The sequence below is a fragment of the Rattus norvegicus genome, chromosome 4 (genome assembly GCF_021556685.1).
Source record: "Rattus norvegicus strain SHRSP/BbbUtx chromosome 4, alternate assembly SHRSP_T2T, whole genome shotgun sequence".
Classification (NCBI taxonomy): domain Eukaryota; kingdom Metazoa; phylum Chordata; class Mammalia; order Rodentia; family Muridae; genus Rattus; species Rattus norvegicus.
Window position 1 is genome coordinate 165,832,183 of NC_141537.1, and position 26,554 is coordinate 165,858,736.

Here is a 26,554-nt window from a genome sequence, read left to right on the forward strand (position 1 = left end):
CTCCAGTCCAGAAATGGGCCACAAAACCATCTTTAAAATTTATGACTCAGAATTTTTTCTGTCTAAAAGAAATGCATGGACAAAAATGAAGTAGAGGATGAAGGAAAGGCCATCCAGTGACCAGCCAACTTTGGATCTATTCTATATGCAGGAACTAAACCCAGACACTATTACTGACAATATGTTATGCTTGCACAGAAGCTTTGCCTAGCTGTCCTCAGAGAGGCTCAACCAATAGCTGACTGAGATAGATGCCGATACTTATGCCCAAGCATTATGCTGAGATCAGGAATACCTATGGAAGAGTTAGGGAAGGATAGAAGGATCTGAAAGGGATGGCATCCCCATAGGAAGAAGAACCGTATCAACTAATGTGGACTTCTTAGAGTTTTCAGAGATTGAGTACCAACCAAGGAGCATTCATGGGCTGGTTCAAAGCCCCCCAGGGAACATATGTATCAGAGGACTGCCTTGTGGTAGTATATGTGTCTAATTATGTAGAGAATTGATGCACCAGTAAAGAGGAATGTTGGGGGGTGTGAGGTGGGCATGAGGGACTTCGTGAATGGAAGCATGCTTTCAGAGGCAAGTAGCAGTGGTATGGTGAAAAACTCTAAGTGGGATACTGGGAACAGAGGCAAAATTTGGAGTAAACATTAAATAATTTAATAAGAAAACAAAAAAAATGAGGAAAGTCATGTAAAATGAGAAAATAGCCTTTGTTCACAATCCTCTCAGCCCCTAGACCAGTCTGAAAGGTTGAGAAAACTCACAGTTGGAATGGGCCATAAACAATGCATTGCCATTTTCCTTTGATAATATAGGATAATGCAATCAAATAACTATTTGTAGAAATTGGGAGTGAAATAACTTCTGTAAAGGAAATGAAGCATCTCCTGATAAAATTGCTGTCTTTTTGTGGGAAAGGAAGAACCATAACAGGTCTCATTTATTCCTGTATCTGTTTTCTGCTACCCTGTCCTCCAGCCCTTTACTTCTTCCAAGTTCATGTTTTAGTGATTTACCAGTATTAACTCATTTATGTCAAATCCAATGTCAGTTACATATGTTATTTTATTGAAAACTTCAGGGAGTTAGAATCCCTGGATTCATGAAATGATTTGTGAATATGTTCCTTAGACAAGTCTTGCTATAGAGCCAAAGAGAGTCTTGAACTCACATTTTCCCAGTTCCAGACTCCTAAATTTACATTGCATTAAATAAATCTAACACTTCATGAAATTATTCAGATGCAAAATTCAGATGACCACAAAAGCTTATGGGTAAGCTTTCTATTCATCCTCAGTGTCCTCTTTTCTGTAGTCCTAAATTGGAAGTGCCAACATATGAATAGGAGAGAGAAGATATTTGGAAATGTTTAATGTGTCTTACATATGAGTGGAATTAGATCAACTAAAATTACTGAATATATTTTAAAATATGATTTAAAATTTGTTTATTGTAGAAAATGGAAAATTATACCATTATGTGACATTAAAATTTATTTTATGCCATAGTATTTCGAACATGTATTAAATTCGCATATAAACTGTGCATCATGTTCTAAATGGAAAAGGATTCAAGCTGATTCTGCAACCATTTCTCTAGGAAAAACACAACCGACATATTTGTAGAGATTTCTTCAGCAATAAATGGAAACCGACATTGTCAGAATGTTGGTCACTTATATTATTTTGAATACTCATTTCTAAATATAAATATATTTTACCTAACCTAAGAGTATTATAAAGTATATAATATGGACAAAACCAGTGAAGATCACCATCGGTTAGCTCTTACAAACCATTCACTTCCATGGTTTTCATGTATCTTCCATTTTGCACATGGGCATAGAGGTCAATTTCTTTCCCTATTGCCATCTAATTACTCAGCTCAGGCAGCCTTACTTCTCGGTTATGAAGAGCAATCCCAATACTATGGCCTCTGAGAATGTAGGTGACATGCTAAGAAGATAACTGACTGTTTCAGGATATGCTGTGCCAAGGGTGAATCTTATGGAAGGAAAAAGTATTTCTGTAATGGACTGTATTGCAGATTCCTGAGAAAGTGATGAGATTATTAAGACATAAGTGTCACTTTAGTGAAAAGTCTCCTATAACAGACACTGTGTCCTGCCACTAAACCAGAAGCAGGAGGGGTCACTCTTGAACAATCTTACTGAACATGTTTGCTCAAATTATAGGAAAACATATACAGCCCTTACTTGTCTGGTTTTATACCACATTATTTAAATGTTAGAGGTGGAGTCTAAGGATAAAAGAGCAAGTAAGAGCCTATAGTATTATAATAATTAATTAATAATGAATGATAAGCATAGCAATTAAAGTTAAACAGTCATGATGGATGGTAAGAAACGTTCACTGTAATAATTCACATTTTTATCATTTGAGCCTTGTTCACTGCATCACTGACATACTTACACAACTGTGAACACAATATTGAAACTCCCATCTCTGTTCAAGGGAGGATTCTTTTGTAACAAGCAGGCTTCTTCTCTGACACCCAGGCAGAAGGAGACCACCACACACACACACACACACACACACACACACACACACACACACACACACACGCACACACACACGCACACACACACACATGTACGCATATATACACATCACGTATGATGAAAGGATGGAAAGATATTCCAAGCAACAAAATAAGAAACAAGCATATCTAGCTACTTTACTATCTGGTCAAATAAAATTCAAATGAAAACTACTAAGAATCACCAGTATATGTCATTTCCTACTCATTAAAGAAAAATCTCATTAGGATAATATCCAATATAAACATTCTATGACTTCAAAAAAGAATTTGGAAATGTTTCTCCCTATATGTTCCAATGTTAGTGGCAGCTGATGGTCACCTGAGTGAATGTAGATTTTTAATATAAGCCTTTATGATTCCCTGAGTTCCCTCTTGTGCCTGTTATAATGTCTGTCTTTTCATCACTGATTTTGTTAACTTGTATCCTCTCAGTTTACTTTGGTTAATATAGCCAAAAGTTTGTTAATCTTGTTAATATTTTCAATGAACCATCTCCAGGACATGTCCCACATCCCACAGTAGCTTACAACACAACTTGAATTGATGGGTTTCAAAAAAAGCAAGAGAAAAGTAAAGAGAGAAGAGAGAGTTGAGTGGATAGGGAGATAGGAGCAAGGATGTAGTCAGATGAAAGGAAATGAATATGATTGAAATACATGGTATGACATTATTATATATCTATTAAAATATTGTTTTAAAAAGAAATTGTAGGTTAATGTTAAAATCTGACATAGCAAAAAGAAGGCAAATACTATGCTGTAATAGAAATAAAACTAATTTACAGTGTAAGATCACTGAGATGGGTAAGAAAGGATTTTGAGAGGAGAAGGAAATTCTCTGTTTGGATTTGATAGAGGATTAGAAGTTTACTTATTGATCAAGAACCATGATTTTCAGCTGGGTATGGTGCAAACATGTTTTGAATCCCAGCATATGGGAGGCAAAGGCACATCTCCATGAATTTGAGAACAGCCTTTTCTATATAGCAAGACACAAGGTGTGTGTGTGTGTGTGTGTGTGTGTGTGTGTGTGTGTGTGTGTGGTGAGTGTTTGTGTGTGTGTGTGTGTTTTTTATACATTTCTCATGAAATATAGTTGGTGTATTATTTTACATACCAAGTCTACCCCCAGAATAAAATTTTCAAAATATAAAGGTAAAAAGTTAAAAACCTTATGCACGCATTTATCTCAGACTTCATGAGGCAGAGGCAAAGGAATCTCTGAATTCTAAGTCTTCCTGTTCAGAGAGAGAGAGAGAGAGAGAGAGAGAGAGAGAGAGAGAGAGACTGACTGACTCAGGGTAGCCCACAGAGGAACTCTCTCCGAACAAACAAAAGAAAAACCCAAACAAACAAACAATAATCACCACCAAATATTAAACATCTGAAAACATAAAAAAATATTAAGGACAGTGGAACACTAAAATGATACCATCACTCAATGAACAGGATCATGAACATTGATAAAATGCCTAGAGTGATATTATCCAGCAGCGGATAGGTACACACATCCTAGATTAGAACAATTTACTCTTACTAATCCTGAGATTAGTCATTTGTGTGTACTTATATAATACAAAGTGTTGCCCTGGAAAATATTGAGGGACATACATGTCTTGATTTTATTTGGTTTGTTTGGTTCTATGGTGTAAGCTCTCCCTTTATTTATTTTTCAGCGATCACTTCATAGCTTCTTAACTGCCAAAGTCACAGTGTAAGCCACTACATCTCACCAACTTCAATTATTACCATCATTTCTACAAGGCCACAACTCATGAGAGATGGATTAAAGTAGGTGGGTGGAATAACTGATGCCTTAGATAAAATATATTCAGCAGTTCCTTGAAATATGTTTGCAAATGTTCAACAAATTTAAAATTATATTTTATCTCCAAAAGCAATGTTCATAACAACTAGAAAAAAATCTAGATGAAAAATTCAAATCCAAACAAAATAGTATCATCTAACATATAAAAAACCAAAACCTACATCTACATTCTATCTCATAATTATACTGTATTTTTAAATTTATTTATTTATTCACTTTACAAATCCCAATGTCAGCACCTCCTGTATGCCCAGAAACTCCTCACAAAGATCCTTCCCGCATTCCATTCTCTCCTTCACTTCTCAGATCCCCTCCTTATCCTTTACACAAAAGTCAAAGGTGGGTTTCTTAAATGAAAATTGACAATTATACCAAGAGGATTTTCAGTTTCTTGTTGGTTTGCTTGTTTGGGGGAGTGGGGTCAGGAAATTTTTTGTTTATTTTTTATGTTTTGTTTTCAAACAGGGTCTCATGTAATCTGAACTGTACTCAAATTCAGGGTGTAGCTATAAATGACCCTTAACTCTTGATCCACCAGGCCAATTTCAAGTAACAGGATTTATTCTAATCATAATGAAATATACAGGTTGGTTATTGGGATTTGATTTAATTGTATAAGAGTTTAAGAAATCAGAAAGTGCAGAGTCCTGGAGACTTTGAAGCAAACCATGTCCGTGCACCAGAGAAAATGTGTCCTGTCTTCACCAGGATGGAAGAAGCCTCTGCTCTGCCATATCAGATTCCAGAGAACATTCCCACACTCTTCCAGCTCATCTCTCTGTTTGCACAGCAGAGTAAATCCTGTGAACAAAACACCTGTTTGAAAGCAGTCACACATTATTAGAGGAAACAAATGAGGATCAGCACATTCCATGTTTACCTTTAACTCTTGTTGGAGAGTCAATGAGGGAACTTATCCAGTCTCTTCTGACAAATACATGGGTAGGGGCTGGAGCACATAGCATTTTCTAGTCTTGTTTTAGACAAGAACATACAGTCTCCATCCTTTACATTGTATTTCTTTAGGTTCAAGGATCTAAAGAACAAAATCAATTGGCAACTGTTTAATTTTGAAAATTCCCTGAAATAAGTCATGTTTTTTAAAATTCTATTTGCAAAAGTATATGGAATATAGAACAACTAATCAAAAGTTCACCACATAAATGTCTTTTCTCTAAGCTCATAAAAGCAAATGGTCTCCTAATCACGCAAAATGTTTCCATCTTATTTCAGACTCCCAATTTTTTGGTAAGCAGGTAAAATTTATTTATTACCAAAGAATTATTTTATGCTAAACTTTCATTCACATTAATATTTTAATCAATAAAAATTCTAGAATAATAGTAAAACAGATGTGGTTGTCACGTAGAATAAGAACTTATATATTTATGTTTAAAAGTGAAAGGGGAGATTTGACATACCATCACATATGATGACTTGTATGTTTTGTGTGAAATTGTTTCCCTTTCTTCCTGCTGACCTCATAATTAATGAAGCTGAGACTTCATGGAAACATGGTAATCTAATGAACTGCCTGTATGCAACACAACTCTGATTTCTGCAGGATGGTACATCAGAGACCACAACTACCCTTCTTTTTAAAAAAATGCAGGTACATAAAATAATATTTTAAAAAACAGAGATAACTACCCCTAAAACAGAAGGACTATGAGTTCTGGAACAGCTTGGGCTATGTGAGAAAACAAGAATTACTTAATAATTAATTATTCGTATTCTCTATTATAAACTAATGGAAATCAGATTTAACCCACCTGAGTTGTTAGCAGGACAACTTAGATGGTCAGGGCAGCACTGAAGCCAGTGCTTCTCCTAAGAAACCTACAAGTTACTAAGTAAAGAATGCACTCAAAACTGAGATTCATAACACTTAAGTCCAGCCAGGTCTACTAAGAAACAATTGTAGTTTCAGTATTTGGAAGATGAAAGTGGAGGATTTAAGATTCAAAGAAAGCCTTTCATACATAGGGAGTTGAGCTTAGTAAGGGTTATAGTGTCTTGGTCATAGAAGGGGAGACAGAACATGAAACCCACTGAAACTACATGGGCTGAGATTTCATTTTTATTTCCTTTTTAATTTTTTCCTTTTATTCTTTCTTTTATTGGATATTTTCTATATTTACATTACAAATACTAATCCCCCTTTCTGGTTTCCCCTCTGGAAACTCCCTATCCAGTCCTTCCACCCCCTCCCTCCATAAGGGTGCCTCTTCACCCACGTAACCACTCCCTCCTGCAGACCAGCCCTGATATTCCCTTGTACTGGAGCATCAAGAGTTCATAAGATCAAGGGCCTCTCCTCCCATTGGTGCCCAAAATATGCAGCTGGAGATATAGGTTGCTCCATGTGTACCCTTTGGTTGGTAGTATGTGCCTGGGAGCTCTGGAATGTCATGCTACTAGATATTGTTGTTCTTCCTATTCGGTTGCAACCTGCTTTGTCTACCTCATTCTTTTCTTTAACTCCTCCATTGGGAAACCTGTCCACAGTCTAATAGTTGGCTGTGAGCATCTGCTTCTGTATATATCCAGCTCTGGCAGAGTCTCTCAAGAGAAAACTATATCAGACTCTTATTAGCATCCACCACTTGGCATCCCCAATAGTGACTGGTTTTGGTGACTGTCATCAGGGAAATGTGAATCAAAAAAATCCTGAGGAACCACCAAAAGAAAATCAATCAAAAAACGGGATCTGGAACTAAACTGATAATTCATAGCACAGAAATCTCAAATTGCTGAAAGGACCTAAAGAAATGCTCAAATTCCTTAGTTATCACTGAAATGCAAATCAACATGACCGTGACTTTCCATCTTATAGTAGTCAGAATGGATAAGATCAAAACATCAGGGGACAATACATGTTGGCTAGGATGTCGAGAAATAGAAACTCTCCTCCATTCCTAGTAGAATTACAAACTGGTACACCAACTCTGGAAGTCAATTTAGAGATTCCTCAGAAAATTAGAAATAGACCTACAAAAAGAGAAGAAATAACACTCTTGGGGATTTACCCAAAAGATTTCCCACTATGCCACATGGCACATGTTCGACTATGTTCATAGCAGCCTTATTTGTATTAGCAAGAATCTGGAAACAACCCAGATGTCCCAGGACAGAAGAATGGATACAGAAACTATGCTACATTTACACAATGGAATACTACTGAGGTATTTAGAATAAGGACATCCTGAGAATTGTAGGCAAATGGAACTAGAAAATATCATTCTGAGTGAAGTAACTCAGACCCAAAGAACATGCATGGTATGTTCTCACTGAGAACAGTATATTAACCAAAAATACCCAAACACAGTTAATAAAATTCAAAAATGTTAACAAACTGAAGGGCCCAAGTGAGGACAACTCAGTCCCACTTCAGAGAGAGGACTACTAGAGGAGGAGAGAGGGAGGGACAGGGGATGTATAAGGACATGGGGTTGGGGGAGAGAAGAACATGATGTGGTATTGTGTGGGAGAAAAGGACTGAAGCCCTGAGGGCCAGCAGAACGAATGATAACTGGAAAACTCAGGTGGAGGGAGGTTGGGAGAAACTTGTAGAATATTCCAGAGAGCTGGAAAGTGAGAGACTATCAGGACTCAAGGGTTACCCTTGAGATAGGCTCTACACTGTGGAAGGGAACTTATAGTGCTAACCTATAACAGAGAGACAACGTATCAAGTGAGGCATAGGGTTGCTATCCCAGAGTCAAATCTCTGACCCTGTCTATAAGAAATTCAGGCATGGAAATGGAGCAGAGCTTGATGAAATGAAGGTCCAGCAACAGGTACTAAGTTGCATCCAGCTCAAAGGGAGGCCCTAAGTCATGACATAATTACCTAATCTATGGGGCATTCACATAAGGTGAACTCTCATGACTCCCCTCTAAAACACCGAAGAAGCTGCTGAAAAAGTCAGATGCAGATATGTGTACCCAACCAATGAACCTCAAAGCTGTTTGGTATAAAAGGAAGAAAAATGTCCTTTGCCATTTTAAGTGAGATTTCAAAAGAACATTTCTTCCCTTTCCACTCCATCACGCTATTTGCATGGTGGCATAAGACCTGTGGTTAAAAACTTATGGGACACAATGAAATCTGTTCTAAGGGGAAAACTCATAACTCTGAGGGCCTGCAGAAAGAAACAGGAGAGAGCATATATGAGCAACTTGACAGCATACCTAAAAGCTCTAGAACAAAAAGAAGCAAACACACCCAGGAGGAGTAGAAAGAAGGAAATAATCAAACTCATAGCTGAAATCAACCAAGTAGAAACAAAAAGGAATATACAAAAAATCAACAGAACCAAAAGCTGGTTCTTTGAGAAAATCAACAAGATAGATAAACCCTTAGCCAGCCTAACCAGAGGATTCAGACAGTGAGTCCAAATTAACCAAATCAGAAAGGAAAAGGGAGAAATAACAACAGAGCCAGAGGAAATTCAAAAAATCATCAGATCCAACTACAAAAGCCTATATTCAACAAAACATGAAAATTTGGAGGAAATGGACAATTTCCTAGACAGATACCAGGTACCCAAGTTAAATCAGGAACAAGTAAACCAGTTAAACAACCCCATAACTCCTAAAGAAACAGAAGCACTCATTAAAAGTATCCTAATAAAAAAGAGCCCAGGTCTAGATGGGTTCAGTGCAGAATTCTATCAGACCTTCATAGAAGAACTCCTACCAATACTATCCTAACTATTCCATGAAATTGAAACAGATGGAGTGCTACCGAATTCCTTCTATGAAGCCACAATTACTCTTATACCTAAACCAAAAAAAGACCAAACAAAGAAAGAGAACTTCAGAATAATTTCTCTTATAAATATAGATGCAAAGATACTCAATAAAATTCTTGCAAACTGAATCCAAGAGCACATCAAAACAATCATCCAACATGATTAAGTAGGCTTCATTCCAGGGATGGAGGGATGGTTTAATATACGGAAAATCATCAACGTAATCCACTATATAACCAAACTGAAAGGTAAAAAACACATGATCATTTTATTAGATGCTGAGAAAGCATTTGAAAAAATTCAACAACCCTTCATGATAAAAGTCCTGGAACCGGGATTCAAGGCCCATACCTGAACACAGTAAAAGCCATATACACAGACCAGTAGCTAATATTAAACTAAATGGAGAGAAACTTTAAGCAAACCCACTAAAATCAGGGACTAGACAAGGCTGCGCACTCTTTCCCTACTTATTCAATATAGATATCCAAGTCCTAGCCAGAGCAATCAGACAACTAAAGGAGATCAAAGGGATACACATTGGAAAAGAAGAAGTCAAAATATCAGTATTTGCAGATGATATGATTGTATTCTTAAGTGATCCCAAAAGTTCCTCCAGAGAACTACTAAACCTGATAAACACCTTCAGCAAAGTGGCTGGGTATAAATTTAACTCAAATAAATCAGTAGCCTTCCTCTACACAAAAGAGAAAGAAGCCGAAAAAGAAATTAAGGAAACGACACCCGTCAAAATAGTCCCAAATGATATGAAATAATTTGGTGTGACTTTAACCAATCAAGTGAAAGATCTGTATGATAAGACCGTCAAGTCTCTGAGGAAAGAAATTGAAGAAGATCTCTGAAAATGGAAAGATATCCCATTCTCATGGATTGGCAGGACAAATACAGTACCAATGGCCATTTTACCAAAAGCAATCTATAGATTCAGTGCAATCACCATCAAAATTCCAACTGAAATCTTCATAGAGTTAGACAGAACAATATGCAAATTCATCTGGAATAACAAAAAACCCATGATACCTAAAACTATCCTCAACAATAAAAGGCCTTTAGGGGGAATCACTATCTCTGAACTCAAACAATAGTACAAAGCAATAGTGATAAAAACTGCATGGTATTTGTGCAGAGACAGACAGATAGACAAGTAGAGTAGAAGTGAAGACCCAGAAATGGACCCACACACCTATGGTCACTTGATTTTTGTCAAAGGAGCCACAATCATCCAATGGAAAAAAAGGCAACATTTTCAACAAATGGTGCTGGTTCAACTGGAAGTCAGCATGTAGAAGAATGCAGATCGATCAATTCTTATCACCCTTAGCAATTAAGTCTAAGTGGATCAAGGATCTCCAGATCAAACCAGATAAACTCAAACTAATAGAAGAAAAGTGTGGAAGAATCTCAAACACATGAGAACTGGTGAAATTTCCTGAATGAACACCAATGGCTTATGCTCTAAGATCAAGAATTGACAAATGGGATTTCATAAAACTTCAAAGTTTCTTTAAGGCAAAGGACACTGTTGTTAGAAAAAATGGCAAACAATAAATTGGGAAAAGATCTTTACCAATCCTACAACTGATAGAGGAATTATATCCAAAATATACAATGAATTCAAGAAGTTAGACTGCAGGGAGACAAATAACCCTATCAAAAAATGTGATTCAGAGCTAAACAAAGAATTCACAGCTGAGGAATGCCGAATGGTTGAGAAACACCTAAAAATGTTCAACATTTTAGTAATAAGGAAAATGCAAATCTAAACAACCCTGAGATTGAACATCACACCTGTGAGAATAGCTAAGATCAAAAACTCAGGTGACAGCAAATGCTGGCAAGGATGTTGTGAAAGAGGAACATTCCTCCATTGTTGGTTGGATTGCAGACTGGTATAGCCATCCTGGAAATCAGTCTGGAGGTTCCTCAGAAAATTTGACATTGAACTACCTGAGGACCCAGCTATACCTCTCTTGGGCATATACCCCAAGGTGCCCCAACATATAACAAAGACACGTGCTCCACTATGTTCATAGCAGCCTTATTTATAATAGCCGTAAGATGGAAAGAACTCAACAGAAGAATGGATATAGAAAATGTGGTACATCTACAGAATGGAATGCTACTCAGCTATCAAAAACAACGACTTTACGAAATTCATAGACAAATGCAGGGAACTGGAGAATGTCATCCTGAGTGAGATAACCCCATCACAGACAGACACACATGGTATGCACTCATTGATAAGTGGATATTATCCCAAATGCTCAAATTACCCTTGATGCAAAGAAAACATGAAACTCAAGAAGGATGACTAAAATGAGAATGTTTCACTCCTTCTTTAAAAGGGGAACAATTATAACCATGGGAGGGAATAGGGAGGCAAAGAGTAGAACAGAGGCAAATGGAACACACATTCAAAGCCTGCCACACATGTGGCCCATAGATATAAAACCACCAAACTAGATAAGATGGATGAAGCAAAGAATTGCAGGCTGTCAGGAATTGGATCTAGATCTCTCCTGAGAGACACAGCCAGAATACAGCAAATTCATAGGTGAATACCAGCAGCAAACCTCTGAACTGAGAATGGGACCCTGGTTGAAGGAATCAGAGAAAGGACTGAAAGAGCTTGAAGGGGCTCGAGACCCCATATGAACAACAATGCCAACCAACGAGAGCTTCCAGGGATTAAGCCACTACCCAAAGACTATACATGGACTGACCCTGGGCTCCTACCGCATAGGTAGCAATGAATAGCATAGTAAGAGCACCAGTTGAAGGGGAAGCACTTGTCCTGCCAAGACTGAACCGTCAGTGTATGTGATTGTTGAGGGGAGAGTGGTAATGGGGGGGGGAGGATGGGTAGGTGAACAGCCACAAACAAGGGGAGGAGTAGGAGTTAGGGGTATGTTGGAAATATCCAATTTAATAAAAGTGGAGGGAAAAAAATAAAAAAGACCTGTGGTTAAAATATTCAGTCACTATGTAGTCCCAAATCATTACAGGAAATTAACAAGTTTAACAAAATGTTCCACTTTTATCTTTCCTTCCCTTCTCTTAGAAATTCTGAGAAAAGCAATACTCTCTTTGCACAGATATGGAGTGCTTTTACCACAGTCATCATTATCTATATTTGTGACACTGAAAATATACAGCCTCTTAGATAATAATTCCATTACAGATAAATCAATAGTAGACAAAAAGTAAAATGGGCAGTTATTTAAGTTTAAAGCATATTGATTTAAGCCAAGGTTTTTGAAAACAAGGTTTATTATCCAAAGTATACAAAATATGGACTTAATAAAAAGTTGATCAATAAAACTGTTAATTTTCACTGAACTCATAAAAAAAATTCTTGGGCCAGTAACATTTCCACACAAACCGACAGCCTGAGTTCATACTTCACACCCCACAAAGTAGGAGAAAAATAACTTAAACGGTGTATTAAGTGGCACAACTACATTCTTAGGGTAACATACATTCAAATGTAGACTGAAATATATAACGTTGTTATGACACCCTGAAAAGTGAGGCAGGCCACTCACCTTATCATTTGGGTGGCTAAATTAGGAGGATTTAAGCCCAAGTTACACATGGCTATAGAAAAAGTTCTTAGAAAGTTCTCCTTTCAGCATGCACTTATAGGCTTCATCAATATTGTCTAGTTTTAGTGGTTATATGTACATATATATATATATATATATATATATATATATATCCATACACACACACACACACACATATATATATATATGTATATGTATATATATATATATATGTATATGTATATATATATATGCTGAATTCCCCGGTGAGGCTGTCTCGGGAATAACCAAATATAGCCAAATAGACATTTCTTGAGACTTTGCTCCAACATTTGTTTCTATGTATAGTCCTATGTATATTTTTGTACTCCCTTTTTTAGAAGGAGTGAAGCATCCACAATTTGGTCATCTTTTTTCTTTTGCTTCATGTGGACTATGGATTGTATCTTGGATAATTAGAGCTTTTAGCTAATACCTACTTATTTTATTTGGAAACCATGTGTATTTTTTTCTTTTTTTTGTGATTGGGTCACCGCACTCGCGATGATATTTTCTAGTTCCATCCATTTACCTATGCATTTTATGAAGTCATTGTTTTTGGTAGTGGAGTAGTACTCGATTATATATATGAGCCATATTTTCAGTATCCATATTTCTTTTAAGGGACAACTGGATTATTTTGAGCTTCTGGTGTTTATAAATAAGCCTGCTAAAAACATGGTGGAGCAACTTATATTTTGGAACAACTTTTGGGTATATGTCCAGGAGTGCTATAGCTGAGTCTTCAGGTAGAACTTTTTCCATTTTCTGAGGAACTGCAACCTTGATTTGCAAAGGGGTTTTACCAGCCTGCAGTCCTACTAGAAATGGAGGACTTTTCCACTTTCTGCACATCCTCATCAGCATCTGCTGTCAAATTTGTTTTTGATCTTAGCCATTGTAATTGGTATGAGGTGGAAACCCAGGATAATTTGATTTGCTGTCCCCAGTGACTAAGGATGTTGAACATTATTTAGGAACTTTCTGATTATGCAAGATTCCTTACATGAGAATTCTTTGTTTAGCTCCGAGTCCCATTTCCATATGGTTATTAGGCTCCCTGCAGTCTAACTTTTGAGGTTTCTGTAAATTTTAGATATTAGCCCTCTATCTATTCTAGGCTTGGTAAAGATGTTTTACAATCTATAAGTTGTGATTTTGTCAAAATTATGGTATTCCAACTTCTAACCAGAGCAATTAGACAACAAAGAAAATCAAGGAAATAAAAACTGAAAAGGAGGAAGTCAAAATATCACTCTTTGCAGATAATATGATAGTTTACATAAGACACCACAATAATGCTACCAAAGAACTCCTACAGTTGTTGAAGAACTTCTGCAAAGTGCCTAGATATAAATTGACTCTAACAAATCAGCTTCCCCCTACTGAAAGGATAAATGGGCAGACAATAAAATTATGGAAGCAACATCTTTCACAATAGTCACTAATGATATAATATAAATTCTATCAAATTAATAGGCTTCCTAAACTGAAAGAATATATAGACTGTGAAAAATATGAAAACAACACCCTACACAATAATTTCAGATATTATGAAAAAACTTTGCTATGAATCTAACCAGGTAAGTGAAAGAGTTGTATGACAAGTACTTCAAGTCTCTGAAGAAAGGAATTGAAGAATTCCTCAGAAGATAGAACAGTCTCCCATGCTGATGCATCAGCAGGTTTGACATAATAAAAATAGCCACCTTACCAAAAGAAATCTAAAACCAAAATATTCAGTGAAATCCTCATCAAAATTCTAATAAAATTCTTCACAGAGGTATTATGAAAAATTCTCAAATTCATTTGGAATTTTAAAAGAAAGGTAGCAAAAATTATTCCCACTAATCAAAGAAGTTCTGGGGTGATCACCATTTCAGACCTCAAGCTGTTCTACAGAACAATAGTGATAAAAAAAGCTAAATGGCATAGTATTTGTGCAGAGAAATGCACATAGATCAATGGAATAGAATTAAAGAACCAGAAATAAACCACAGCGTATGGTCACTTCAATGTTCACAAAGAAGTTAAAACCATTCAGTGAAAAAGGCAGCATTTTCAACAAATGGTGCTGGGTTAACTGGAGGGTCACCATGTAGAAGAATTCAAATTGATTCATTCTATTTTCCTTTTCCAAAGATCAAGTCCACGTTGATCAAGGTCTTCTACATAATAAAAAGATATGCTAAATATAATAGAAGGAAATGTAGACAAGATCCTGAAACACCTGGGCAGGTAACAAATTTTGCTGAAAAGAACACCAATAACTCATGCTATATGATGAACAATCAACAAATGGGAACCCATAAAGCTAAATGCTTCTCTAAGGCAGAGAACCTTGTCTACATAGCAGGCTATAGTCCATGTAGAGTGGCAGAATTTATCACAGGGCATAGGAGAAGTGTATATGTCCTGAGCCCTAAAGGAGACATCTGTGTCAACTTCTTTGCCTCCACATAACCAGCAAATTTCAGAGGAGAGCAGAGAAGAGGACACAGAAAAAATATAAGAGCAAGACAAGGGGTAAAGCTCTGTGAAATTCAAGCTTCTGAACAAGAAGAAATTTCTGCAAATTTATTTCTTCCCAAGAATCCACTATTCTTAGGTGACAGCTGCAGGCAAAAAAGAGATAATGCTTTATTGAGTGGTTGGCCACCGGTATGTTTCCTTGTTCCAGTGGAGTGCATACAGCTATGCACTTATAGACAGTTATGAAGATATAAGTGAATATAATGCATGTTTGAGCTTTTAGAGGGGGTAGGGTTTGATATGTTCATATATTTTTGGAAGTAAATATGATATTCAATAAAAATACATATTACTAACAAAGATAGTCATGGACGAGTTTTCTAACAAATTATAATTAATCAAACTACTCAGGATTTTCTAAACACCGTAAGTGAATGGCAGGCACATGTATATATAATATAAGCTGAAAACAAAAAGAAATGTTACATGAATGTCTGAATGACTCAGGTGCAATGTATCTGTCATGATCATTTGGTCACTCCACACTATTTTAAGTTATTGACTTTCTAGAGCCTTTCTTATATTACAAGAAACAGTTCTGAGACGTATGCAGTTTTAAGCGACTTTTGGTCAGTTCTGTGAACATACAACTTGCCTCTGCAACACTTTCTCAGAGACTGCCTTATGCTACATGTCCTTAACTATAAGCTCAGAGAATATGAGGAAAGGCATGTGAAATGAGAAAAAAGCCTTTGCACACAAACCTCCCAGTACCTACACCAGTCTTAGTCTTAAGAGTTTAGAAACTCACAATTCAGATTGGCCATTGTCAATCCATGACCATTCCTTTTCTGTTTTATTATATGACAATCCAATCCAGTACTGGTATGAAAGAACCTGGAGCCGAAGGAACTTCTGTAAAAGAAACAACATGCCCTATGATGAGTTTTCTGTAGGTCTGATGAAAGAACAAGGAAGAAAATTTCCCAACATTCCAGTATCATTCTGTGCTGTCCTGTTCTCTCATTCATCAGTCACACCATATTCATTTTGGAAAGGACTTCCTACAATAGCACATTTAAATCAAAACTAAGTCAGTTCCATAAGTTATTTAAAATAAAACCTTCAAGTGTCCTGAGATATTAAGATCATGACATGCTGTGTGAGTATGTTTCTTAGACCACAACTCACTAAGTAACCATGACTGGACTATAAGTCACAATCTTCCTATTTAACACTGATTTAATGCTATTTCTTGATTTAGCATTTTTGGACTGATGTATCAATTTCTTTCAGTGCTTTATCTATGCCTGAGCTAAATAGGAAATTCTTAATGTAGGAATCTTGAGTGGTCATGAAGCACATAAATGTATGTTCAATGTCTTCAGCAACCAGAGAAATCCAAATCAGAACAACTCTGAGACCTGACTTTACACCAGTAGGCATGGTTAATATTAAAATCTCAAGTGATAGCACATGCTAAGAAGGTTATGGAGTAAGGAGAACACTCCTCCAGTGTTGGCAGGAGTGGAAACTTGCAAAATGTCTTTAGAAATAAATTTGGAGGTTTACCAGAAAAGTGGTAATAGTTCTAATTCAATTACAAGCTATACCACTCCTAGACATATACCCAAAAAGTGCTCAATCATTCCACAAAGACACTTGCTCAATTATGTTCATAGCAATTTTTTCATAATATCCAGAATCTGAAAACTTCTTAGATGTCCCTCCATTGAACAATTAATAAAATATTTGGAATATCTGCACAATGGAATAGTAGTCATCTATGAATTGCAAAGACATCTGTTTTACAGACAAATGGATGGAACTGAGGTTGCCAAGTCCCACAAAGACATTTTTGGTATGTTTTAACTTATGAGTGGACATTAGTCATAAAATAGAGACCACAAGACCCCATAACATAGACCCAAGTTGTCTGGATAGAAAGAGGGGCAAAAGCAAGAATTCTTGATTTTCACTTGGAAAGGGGAATGGAATGGTTATGGAAGGCAATTGGAGGCAGGGAACTGAGTAGAAGAGGGTTTCATGAGGGTTGTGGAGTTGCAACTTCACGTGTGGGGTATGACCTGATTGTCATGAGAAACAATGGAATTCTGCAATTGCTGAGGATGTCAGTAGGGACCATCTTCTGGAATGTGGTGATCAGTGATAGGAGAGGCACACAATAATCAGTAGGGGTGTTCTTAGCTGAGACACTTATGTAGACTGGTGAGACAGCCTCCTGTGTCCAGGAAAGAATCCCTTGGGAGCAATAGCAACATCAACAAACTGACAAAACTTTTGAAAGAAACTCAACCTGTCTATATGAAATGCAGGATTTGGAAATGGAGTAAGACTGAGGGAACAGGAAACATAACTGGCTCAAATTGATACCCATCCTGTGGAAAAGCATCAGTCCATGATCCCATTAATGATACTCAGTTATGCTTGCAAACAGGAGTCTAGCATGTTGACCTCTGTGAGCCTCTACCAAGCAGCTTAATCATACATGCACAGTAACCCAAAGCCAAACCTTGATTGGAGTTTGGGGACTCTTATGGAAGAATAGTAGGATGTATTGTGATCCCTTAGGGGATAGGAGCTCCACATGTAGACCAAGAGTAACACTAACTTGGACCCTTGGGGATCTCAGAGACAGACCACTAAACAAAGAACATATGTAGAGCTGGACCTTTGCTTCCCAGCATTTATGCAGATTTGTCTTCCTTTGGTATCTGAACAATTGCAGCAGACAAAAGTTGTTGCCTGTACCTGAGTTATATTCTAACTGAGCTGCCTTGTCTGGCCTCACTGGAAGAGGATGCACCTAGCCTCATGGAATTGAGGGGCTACTGGTGCCTGGGGCTCCTCACAGAGATCTATTGCCTGGCTATGTTCATGGGTTTGGACCAAGAAGGGAGAGAACTCAGGTTTGGGGAGGGAATAGCTTTCGGTACCCCGTCTGCCAGTCGTTCTCCTTTTTGATGCTCAGGTCAGGCTGATCCAGGAGTGGACTGACTAGCTAGAGAAGGATGCAGGAGGGCTCTGGTGGCAATTTTGGGAGAGCAGATCTCTTCCCCAATCGGCATTGTTACAGCTCTTATGACAGAAGCTCTCAAACTATAGAATAATTCCTGCATACTTTTAATCCTTAACATGATTCTTAAATACAGTTTTTGTATGTGTCAGTGTGTGACAGCAGGTACTTCCTATTGGTTTCTCCTGAGAGTTTTGGAAGACCTCGACTACATATTCAGGGACATGGTACTATTTCTATGACTGATCTGTCTTGAACGTATGTGACCTGTGGTCATGTCCTTACCTATGGAGTAGGGGCTTGGAGCATTGCCCTATGTGAGTGGTCTATCTCAAATCTCTCTATAGGGGTCAGTGGGGGAGCTGCAGCTAGTGAGGCCTTGATCTGGTCCATTTAGGCTTTCCAAGGATTTGATCTATCTCGAACAGAAATCAGGGTACCTTTCATAGCCCGCTGCCCAACATGCTGTCTCGATGTGCCAGGGTTTGAAAAAACAAGGGAGCAAAATATTTTTGCTCCCTCTCCTGCTCCTCTCCTGCTGCTGCTGCTGCTGCTGCTGCTGCTGCTGCTGCTGCTGCTGCTGCTGCTACTCCTGCTGCTGCTGTAGCTACACTACTACAACTACTACTACTACTACTACTACTAGTACTAGTACTATTACTACCACTACTAGTAGCAGTACTATTCCTATGGAAAAATAATAAAAATTTTAAATTAATGCTTACAGTTAAGTGTATCAAATGGATTTAAACATACTTCAATGTTATTATTTTAACATGAATTAAATTGATATATAAATATAATATTGTGTCATAAATAACAATGATTTCAAGGTGAGTCTGCCAGTATTTCTCTAGAACAATATAGTCTTCAATGAGACTTCATTAGTAATGATTAAAACAGGAAATGTCAGATATGGGAATTATAAAACATAAGAATACTGTTCAGTAATGGAATGGACAGTCTTAGTGAAAATCACCATGGACCTAAGTGGTAAACCACTTAATTACACATTTTTCATATCATCTCATATTATAGACAGGCAGAGAGGTTAGTTACTTTCCCTGTTGTCATCTGATTTCTCATCTCAGGAAGTCACACTTCCATTTCCAAAGAGCAAACATTAGACAGACGGAGTTTATTTAGAACTCTATGAAGAAAAATAACTCTCAGCCAGATGATGTGCTGTCCCAAAGCTTTAAACTTAATCAGGAAAAGGCATGCTTTCTGAGGGACTCTCTTATAGGCTTCTGAGAAAGGGAGTAGACTGAAGGACACAAGTGTATCTGTAGTAATGAGACTCTCCTAGCAGACACTTGTTTCAAAGTTTTGTTTATATTACAGAAAAATCATATACATATAAAATATGGATTTAATATCTCATTATTCAGGGCTAGAGACAAAATCTAACAGAATAAAGGGGCAAGTGTCTGCAGTACCAGTTCATCCTCATCATCTATCTTCAGAAGGAAAAAGCTGGAATCCTGGCAGGTTTGTTTACATCCATTCCATGCTTTTGTGTCCAGGATGAAATAATAACATTTTATACCATAGCAGAACCAGTATATTTCAAAATTTTGGCCTGTGAAAGTGAAGTTAAAAGGTTAAATTTATTATATTCTTGTGTTGTGTTATCAGAACACAATATAAATTAATGTTGTGTTGAAAGAAAGAAAGAATATAGAAAGAAAGAAAGAAAGAAAGAAAGAAGGAAAGAAGGAAAGAAAGAGAGAAAGAAAAAAAGAAAGAAAGAGGGGGTGGGATAAAATCTCCTAGGTTTCAGAAAATGAGATTCTATAATGCCCAGAGACCCCTGCACATTTATGAGTACTGTAACATTGTTAATAACACTAGAGATATAGAAACATTTCCTGTGTCAATCATGTATGAGTCAGTAGAGAAAAGAATACTAATAATCCTTTAAAGGGAAATGCATTGGCTGGTCATGATAACATGCCTATAACCTGAGTACTCCAAAGAGAGAGGTACAGGAAGATAACTATTAGTTTGGGGTCATCCTAGGTTAAGTAATGACTTCCAGGCGAACATTGGATACACTTTGAGTTCCAAGTCTACCTTGTCTACACAATGATGTCATGTCTCACATGAAACCCACGAGAGAGATGCTGGCCTATGTGACAAAATGGTTGAATTTGAAGATGGTGAATAAGGAGAAACACACTATGGTCTAGGACCATAATTAAGATTCTAACCAGATTAGGTTTTTAAATCAGCCCAGTTCTATGAAACAGAGGCTTATAAGTTAACAGGAGCTGGAGGGCAGGAAATGAGCACTTGCTGTTCAGAGCCAGTTAAACTGATGAAAGAATTCTAGATCTGCTGTAGTGCATTGTGTCCATACTGGTCCACTCAGTAGTGTGAACTTAGCATTGTGCCATGTCATTGTTCAATTCTCTTACCTTGAGAGAAATGAGAGACATACAAGGGAGGTTTTGATGTTGATAGTCTGTTCTCATAATTATGTTGATAAATGGTAATTCCATGCCCAGGGGGCAGTAGAAGTTTCAATGATACTCTGACTTGTAGAAACTATAAAACTATGCTAACTCAAACAAAGATTTCTGGGTTGCTGGTGCCTACATGAAATAAGAAATCCTCAAATGATTAACCAAGGCATCACCAGCATCTTAAGCTGGAGGTTAGACATCAAACCTTCCGTGAAAGAAACAATAGATGATAATAAACTTCTGTATTCATGGTCCTCCCTCACTACATACCTGTGTGCTGAGAGGAAGGTAAAACAGTCTTAGTTTCACTGTACCATCTTGTCTGTTCTCTGTTTAGAGATTGCAGGAGATCATTGCCTTGACTACAGTTTATAGACATATTTCTTAGCATTTCTTCCTTTAAATAGATGTTACTTTGCATGGTGCTGAAGTTATTGATAAGGCTTAGAGTTTCCTCCGGCAGTTCACGTTTTTCATGAGTATACTGAAAAACTAGATTAGTCACAAATAAATTTCTAAGTATTCTACTAATTCTAAACCCACCATGAACATTTGAATTAAAAAAAAACTATTAGGATGTGGGAAAACTGTTATAAGATCATATGGCATCCAAAATATCATCATATAACCTTATGTTTTAGCACAGGATGGAAGTTATTTTTTCTGTAAATGTGAAGGATTGCAATAAATTTTAAACTTACTGTCTCTATACAGATGAAGTCTTTTTACTTAACCATGACCTCAAATGCATTAAAGAAAAAGGAAAAGAATGCCATAAGTTCTTTGCAAAGCTGTATCTTACAATACATTTATGTAATATTCACAGTCCCCTGAGCTCAGAATGTACACTACCACCAAGTCCTCAAAAGGAGCATGACCACGAGTGAGAAAGAGCAGGTCAACTCCTAAGAGCCCCAGAGCTAACAGATTAGCATGAATAAGGACAGAACACTGCAGAGGGTAAGGAAAAGTTATTAAAGTCCATAGTTTCTGATTTATCTCCTGATTATAGGCTACAAAATGGACAGAGTATTTAACTGCATCATCCGTTTCCAAAACTATGTTTTAGGTAGAAGTTCAAATAATATGTATCTCAATTACTCACTCTTTGTCACGAACATTGCAACAGCTACCAGCCGAAGGGAACAGAGGATTACAAGAGCTACCACAGCGATCTGCCAGGGGACTGATCTCTCTTAAATCAACAAAACAAAACAAGAAAAACAACACCATGAAAACAGCACATCTCAATACTAATCAAATTTTGTATAGCAGAGAAACATGGGGAAATCATATATAAGTTGATGGTACAGAGTGAAAAGTGCCTTGAAAATTGGGGAATGCTACCTAAAATACTCCCAATGAAGAAATCCTTCATGTGTGAAGTTTTACAAAATTCTGAACTCATTTCTGCTTTAGCCTTGTATTGTGAATAGTCTGATCTCAGACTAGAAGTAGTTGGATGACAGGCATGTGTCCTCACCCATTTCTGTAGGACCAAAAGTGCATTCAAGAGACGGCATTGGTGGTATAGGTACAATGTAAGTACAAGATAACAAACTAGAGCATAGGGTCCACCAAGAAAGATAACTGAAGATGGAGAAGAATGAAAGATGGATGGATGTTCTTGAGAACTATTAAGGAACCACAGCTGGTCTAGAATTGATCTGTATAAATCCTGGAAAGGGCCTATACTTAAACTACTTCTTTTTCCCTGTAAGTTTGATTTTGCTCTATATTATACTAAATATTCTTCAGTATCTAAGGTATTTGGAATCTGAAACTTATGCTTCCGATTATTACTACATCAAAGAAGAACACAAGCTTGGCTTGGAACACAGCCATGACAGTATGTATAGAACAACTAAAAAGGAAATAGAGAAGAAAAGTAAAGGTGATACTTCTTCATTTTCATTAATAAATGATTCTTTGACATTATCAGGAACTCATAATAGGGTGTAGTTATTCCCACACCCCCTAATCCTCTCATCCCCTCTTCCTTCATCTGCAATTTTATTTCCATTTGGACTTCATCCTCTGATGGACAACTTTTGTTGCCTGTTACATTAGATTTTGGAGATATTTATAACAATTAAAACACTTTCCTAGAGAATGAAAATATTATTTATAATGTATAAGCTTCATTTCTGTAGGATACTGTTTCTCTACAAAATAGTCTTTTATCAGACTCTGGCTTGTGAATTTAAAAGTTTTCAGTATTTTTCTTGACCTGACCAAATAAAAAACCAAAAATGTCCTTATGGTTTATTACATCTTTTTAATTTTAATTTTTATTGGCGATTTCATGTATTTTCATTTCAGATGTTATCCTCTTTCCAGGTTCCTTCTCTCTCATTCCACCTTCCCATTCTATGTGGATGCTTTTCCTCCCAACCACCCATTCCAACCTTATCACCCTGGCATTGCACTACTCTGGAGAAATGTGCCTTCACAGTACCAAGGGCTTCTCCTCCTCTTGATGCCAGACAATGTCAGACTCTGCTATATATACAGCTAAAGCCATGGGTCCCTCCTTGTGTACTGTTGGTTGGTGTTTTAGTCCCTGGAAGATCTGAGGTGGTTGATATTGTTGTTATTCCTATTGGGTTACAAACCCATTCAACTCCTTCAGTCCTTTTTCTACTTCCTCCATTGGGGTTCCCATGCTCAGTTTGATGATTAGCTGCAAGCATCCTGGTCTCTATCATTAAAGCTCTGGCAGGCCCTGTAGGAAACATCCACATCAGGCTCCTCTCAACAAGCACTTCATGGCATCAGCAATATTGACTGGGTTTGGTAGTTGCATATGGGATTTTTCCCCATGTAGTGGAATCTCTCAATGTCCTTTCCTTTGGGCTCTGCCTCACTCTTTTTCGCTGTATTTCCTCATGTGTGAATTTTGTTCTGGCTTCTAAGAAGGACTGAAAATGTAAATTTCAGTCTGTCTTCTCACTTCTTGATTCTCAAGATTTCTTTCCCTACATTTTCCCATTGTTTTATTCTCCCCATCAGATTTATTCAGTAACTGAATAAAAGCTAAAGAGTAGAAGTAGTTTATCATTCTTCCTTTTTTAGTTTTAAAACTTGATTGCTTTATTTTTTACATTTTGTTTTAAACAATTTTGTACTTAATTATCCTCCAACTAATACTCCCAGTTCCCTTCTAGTCTTGTGCAAAACCAACCCCAGATAAAGTGGAACATGGTAGTTTTCAATAGAATCCAGTAAGGTATTTTTAAACTGTTGAAAGTTTAAAATGCATAAAAGCAATTGATTTTAGACACTAAAATATCTTACCTCTGTGGCCAGCTGCTCTGGCCCTTTGAGTCTCCTCAGGCCTCACTTGGTTCTGCAAACCTGAACATTTTTGAAATCTCACATTTGAGTAAGACACCTCCTGCTCACTCATTTTTTGAGTGATGTATGAAGTTTGTTTTCAGTTAAAGTTGGGCCTTCAATGATTTCTAGAAAAAATGTTGAAATACACATTTTAGGAAAGTACCTAGATCTGATGATACAGAGGACTAAGAAAGGGTAGGGTCTGATTGATTTACTTAATGATCCAAACACCCTGACATGGAATGACCCTTATTTCCATTAGAGGTATTAACCCTTTGCAGATTTCTGTTAAATTAGTTTATTTCTAGTGGCTCCAGCAAATTTTGTTAAGAAAAATATAAAGAATTAAAAATTTACTAACTCATTATACTATTGGTACAGCAATGGTTCTAAATATTCAGCCTATAAACATGTTAGGTAAAATAGGCTTCACTGAAAATCATTAAAAATTAAAAAACAAAGTGTCAAAGTAGGCAGGACTCAAATCATTAGGATTAAATAAAAATGTTGCTTTAAAATTATTTACACGTTTCTATAAACACATGAATAGTAAATGTTCTTTCAGTATTTTTATTGATACATGGATCTCAGAGTTTCTCAGGCACAACCTTCAAAATAATATTTGAAAGTTAATACTGCACATAATATAAGATATATAAATATCTCTTGAATTGAATCCTCAATTAACTGAGATGTACATCTTCCCCATCTAACCACAATTTGCATATTCTTCTCTATGCTTGAACCTGGTTAATCAATTCAACCAGAAAGGTTTCTACTGAGAGTAATAATCCAGATCCAGAAAGACATACCTAAATATTGTATCTCCTCTGAGGCTCCTAGCTCAAAGTCTTCAGAAATCCTATGTTACCTTTAGTAACTGCAGCAACAAGAAAAGTAAAAAGGAGACATCACTGAATGGGATGTGGGAGCAAAAGAGAGAGGTAAAGGGGAAACAATTTGAACTTTTAATTTCAAATCATTCCATGTGCACACCCATCTACATGTAATATACTCACACATGGTATGATATTGCAAGATGAAGCTATATGAAAATAAATTTTGTTACTATGCAGCATACATGAAATAGTACCCATGAAGAAAACAATCTAATAATAGATATCAATTTGCTAGTAAATAGTAAGTACTGTTAACTGACCTTACCTTACATTAATAACTGAGATGTGAGCCAGCAGATAATAAAGACCACATGCTGCACATAATACAACACTCTTAAATTGTTTTTAATTTGCGAAGTTTTCCCAGGTTATCTACCTTTATTCCTTATTTATGGTAAAAAAATAATCATTTCATTAAACAATTCAAAATTGTTGTTTATTATTGTAGAGCTGGTTGAACCAAGGTTCATCTGTCCAGAAGACAACTTTACAAAGTTAGTTCTCTCACTCCAACTACACGTGAGTTCCAAGGATCAAACATAGGTATTAGATCAGGGTTATATAGCAAGTACCTTTACAAACTGATCTATCTTACCTGGTTCCTCTTGTGATGTTTGTCAGATTGAAAATATTTAAACATTTGATGCATTTGAAGAGTAAAGTCCTCCAGAGATCCCTCTACCTTAATTTCTTAGCACACAACAAAATTCACTGCATTCAGTGAAAGAAAATAACCAGTGCAGAATAGCAGTTTTCACATGCTTCCAGAGTTAACCTGATCTAACACAACCAACAGGGCTTCCCCATCAATACCCATTTCATGTCAAGTCATGTGAAATTCTAAATTAAACATTTGATGATTTGATAGAAAAACAATAAAAGCAGGCATTTTTACCTCTGTATCTACACTGAAATGATTCTGTTACAGGGAATTGATCTCCCAGTTGGAGGAAGAGTTGACCTTTCTTCATCTGTATCCCCAAGAGGCTCTGAGATGAAAGGCAAAACTAACTTTCCTCAAGTGATACTCAACCTCATGACTTTATGCCACTCCTCTTGACCAAAGCGAAAAGAGGAAATTGCTTAATGAAAGCTGACTCTGAGAGCAAAGGAAAGAAGCAACTTACTGTGCTAGATGCTGCAAAATAAATGTCTTTAATTTACATTCGAAGACTGAGAAGATGTAAACTGCAGAGAAAGAAAAACCAGTGTCCTTAACAAAACAATTAGGAAAAAAGGAACTGAACCTGTTCTGTGCCTAGATTTCAAATGGGCCGTTGTGAGTTTTGTCTTACATTACTACTTTTAAAGTTACTTCTTCCTTTTGAATTATGCTAATATCAGCTTAAAGTATAGATTAGGAGTGCCATTAAAGCTCTCATGTTTCCACTGGTAATGACTTTCTTTACACTCTTCTACCTTTTTAAACATTGATATTTACTGTGAACATTGTCATTCCACATGTTATGATTTAACTGCTGATATGTTCATGGTGATGGGAAATCTAAGTCAATGAGCATGCTCATTATATACTCTTTCCCTGAGATACAATTTGTTCTTGTAGGCTTTTTTTTGTTGGA

General features: G+C 36.8%; 1 protein-coding gene across 3 annotated transcripts; it reads right to left on the minus strand.

Annotated features, from left to right (window-relative positions):
- Positions 1-4,856: 4,856 nt before the first annotated feature.
- Positions 4,857-26,004, minus strand: Ly49si1l1 (immunoreceptor Ly49si1 like 1). Of its 3 annotated transcripts, XM_087659593.1 has the most exons (9): positions 25,870-26,004; positions 24,888-24,955; positions 24,034-24,200; positions 21,842-21,931; positions 21,007-21,228; positions 19,708-19,850; positions 16,043-16,146; positions 5,279-5,434; positions 4,857-5,199 (listed from the first exon to the last, which is right to left on the minus strand). In XM_087659593.1, exons 3-8 carry the CDS (start codon positions 24,143-24,145, stop codon positions 5,299-5,301), a joined length of 807 nt encoding a protein of 268 aa, XP_087515719.1. In that variant the 5' UTR covers positions 24,146-24,200; positions 24,888-24,955; positions 25,870-26,004; the 3' UTR covers positions 4,857-5,199; positions 5,279-5,298. The 3 variants fall into 3 exon arrangements, 2 of the variants coding, with proteins under 2 accessions (XP_087515719.1, XP_087515720.1); XR_015686205.1 differs by lacking the exon at positions 19,708-19,850; XM_087659594.1 differs by lacking the exon at positions 21,007-21,228 and having other exon boundaries at positions 25,870-25,977.
- Between the last annotated feature and the right edge of the window lie 550 nt (positions 26,005-26,554).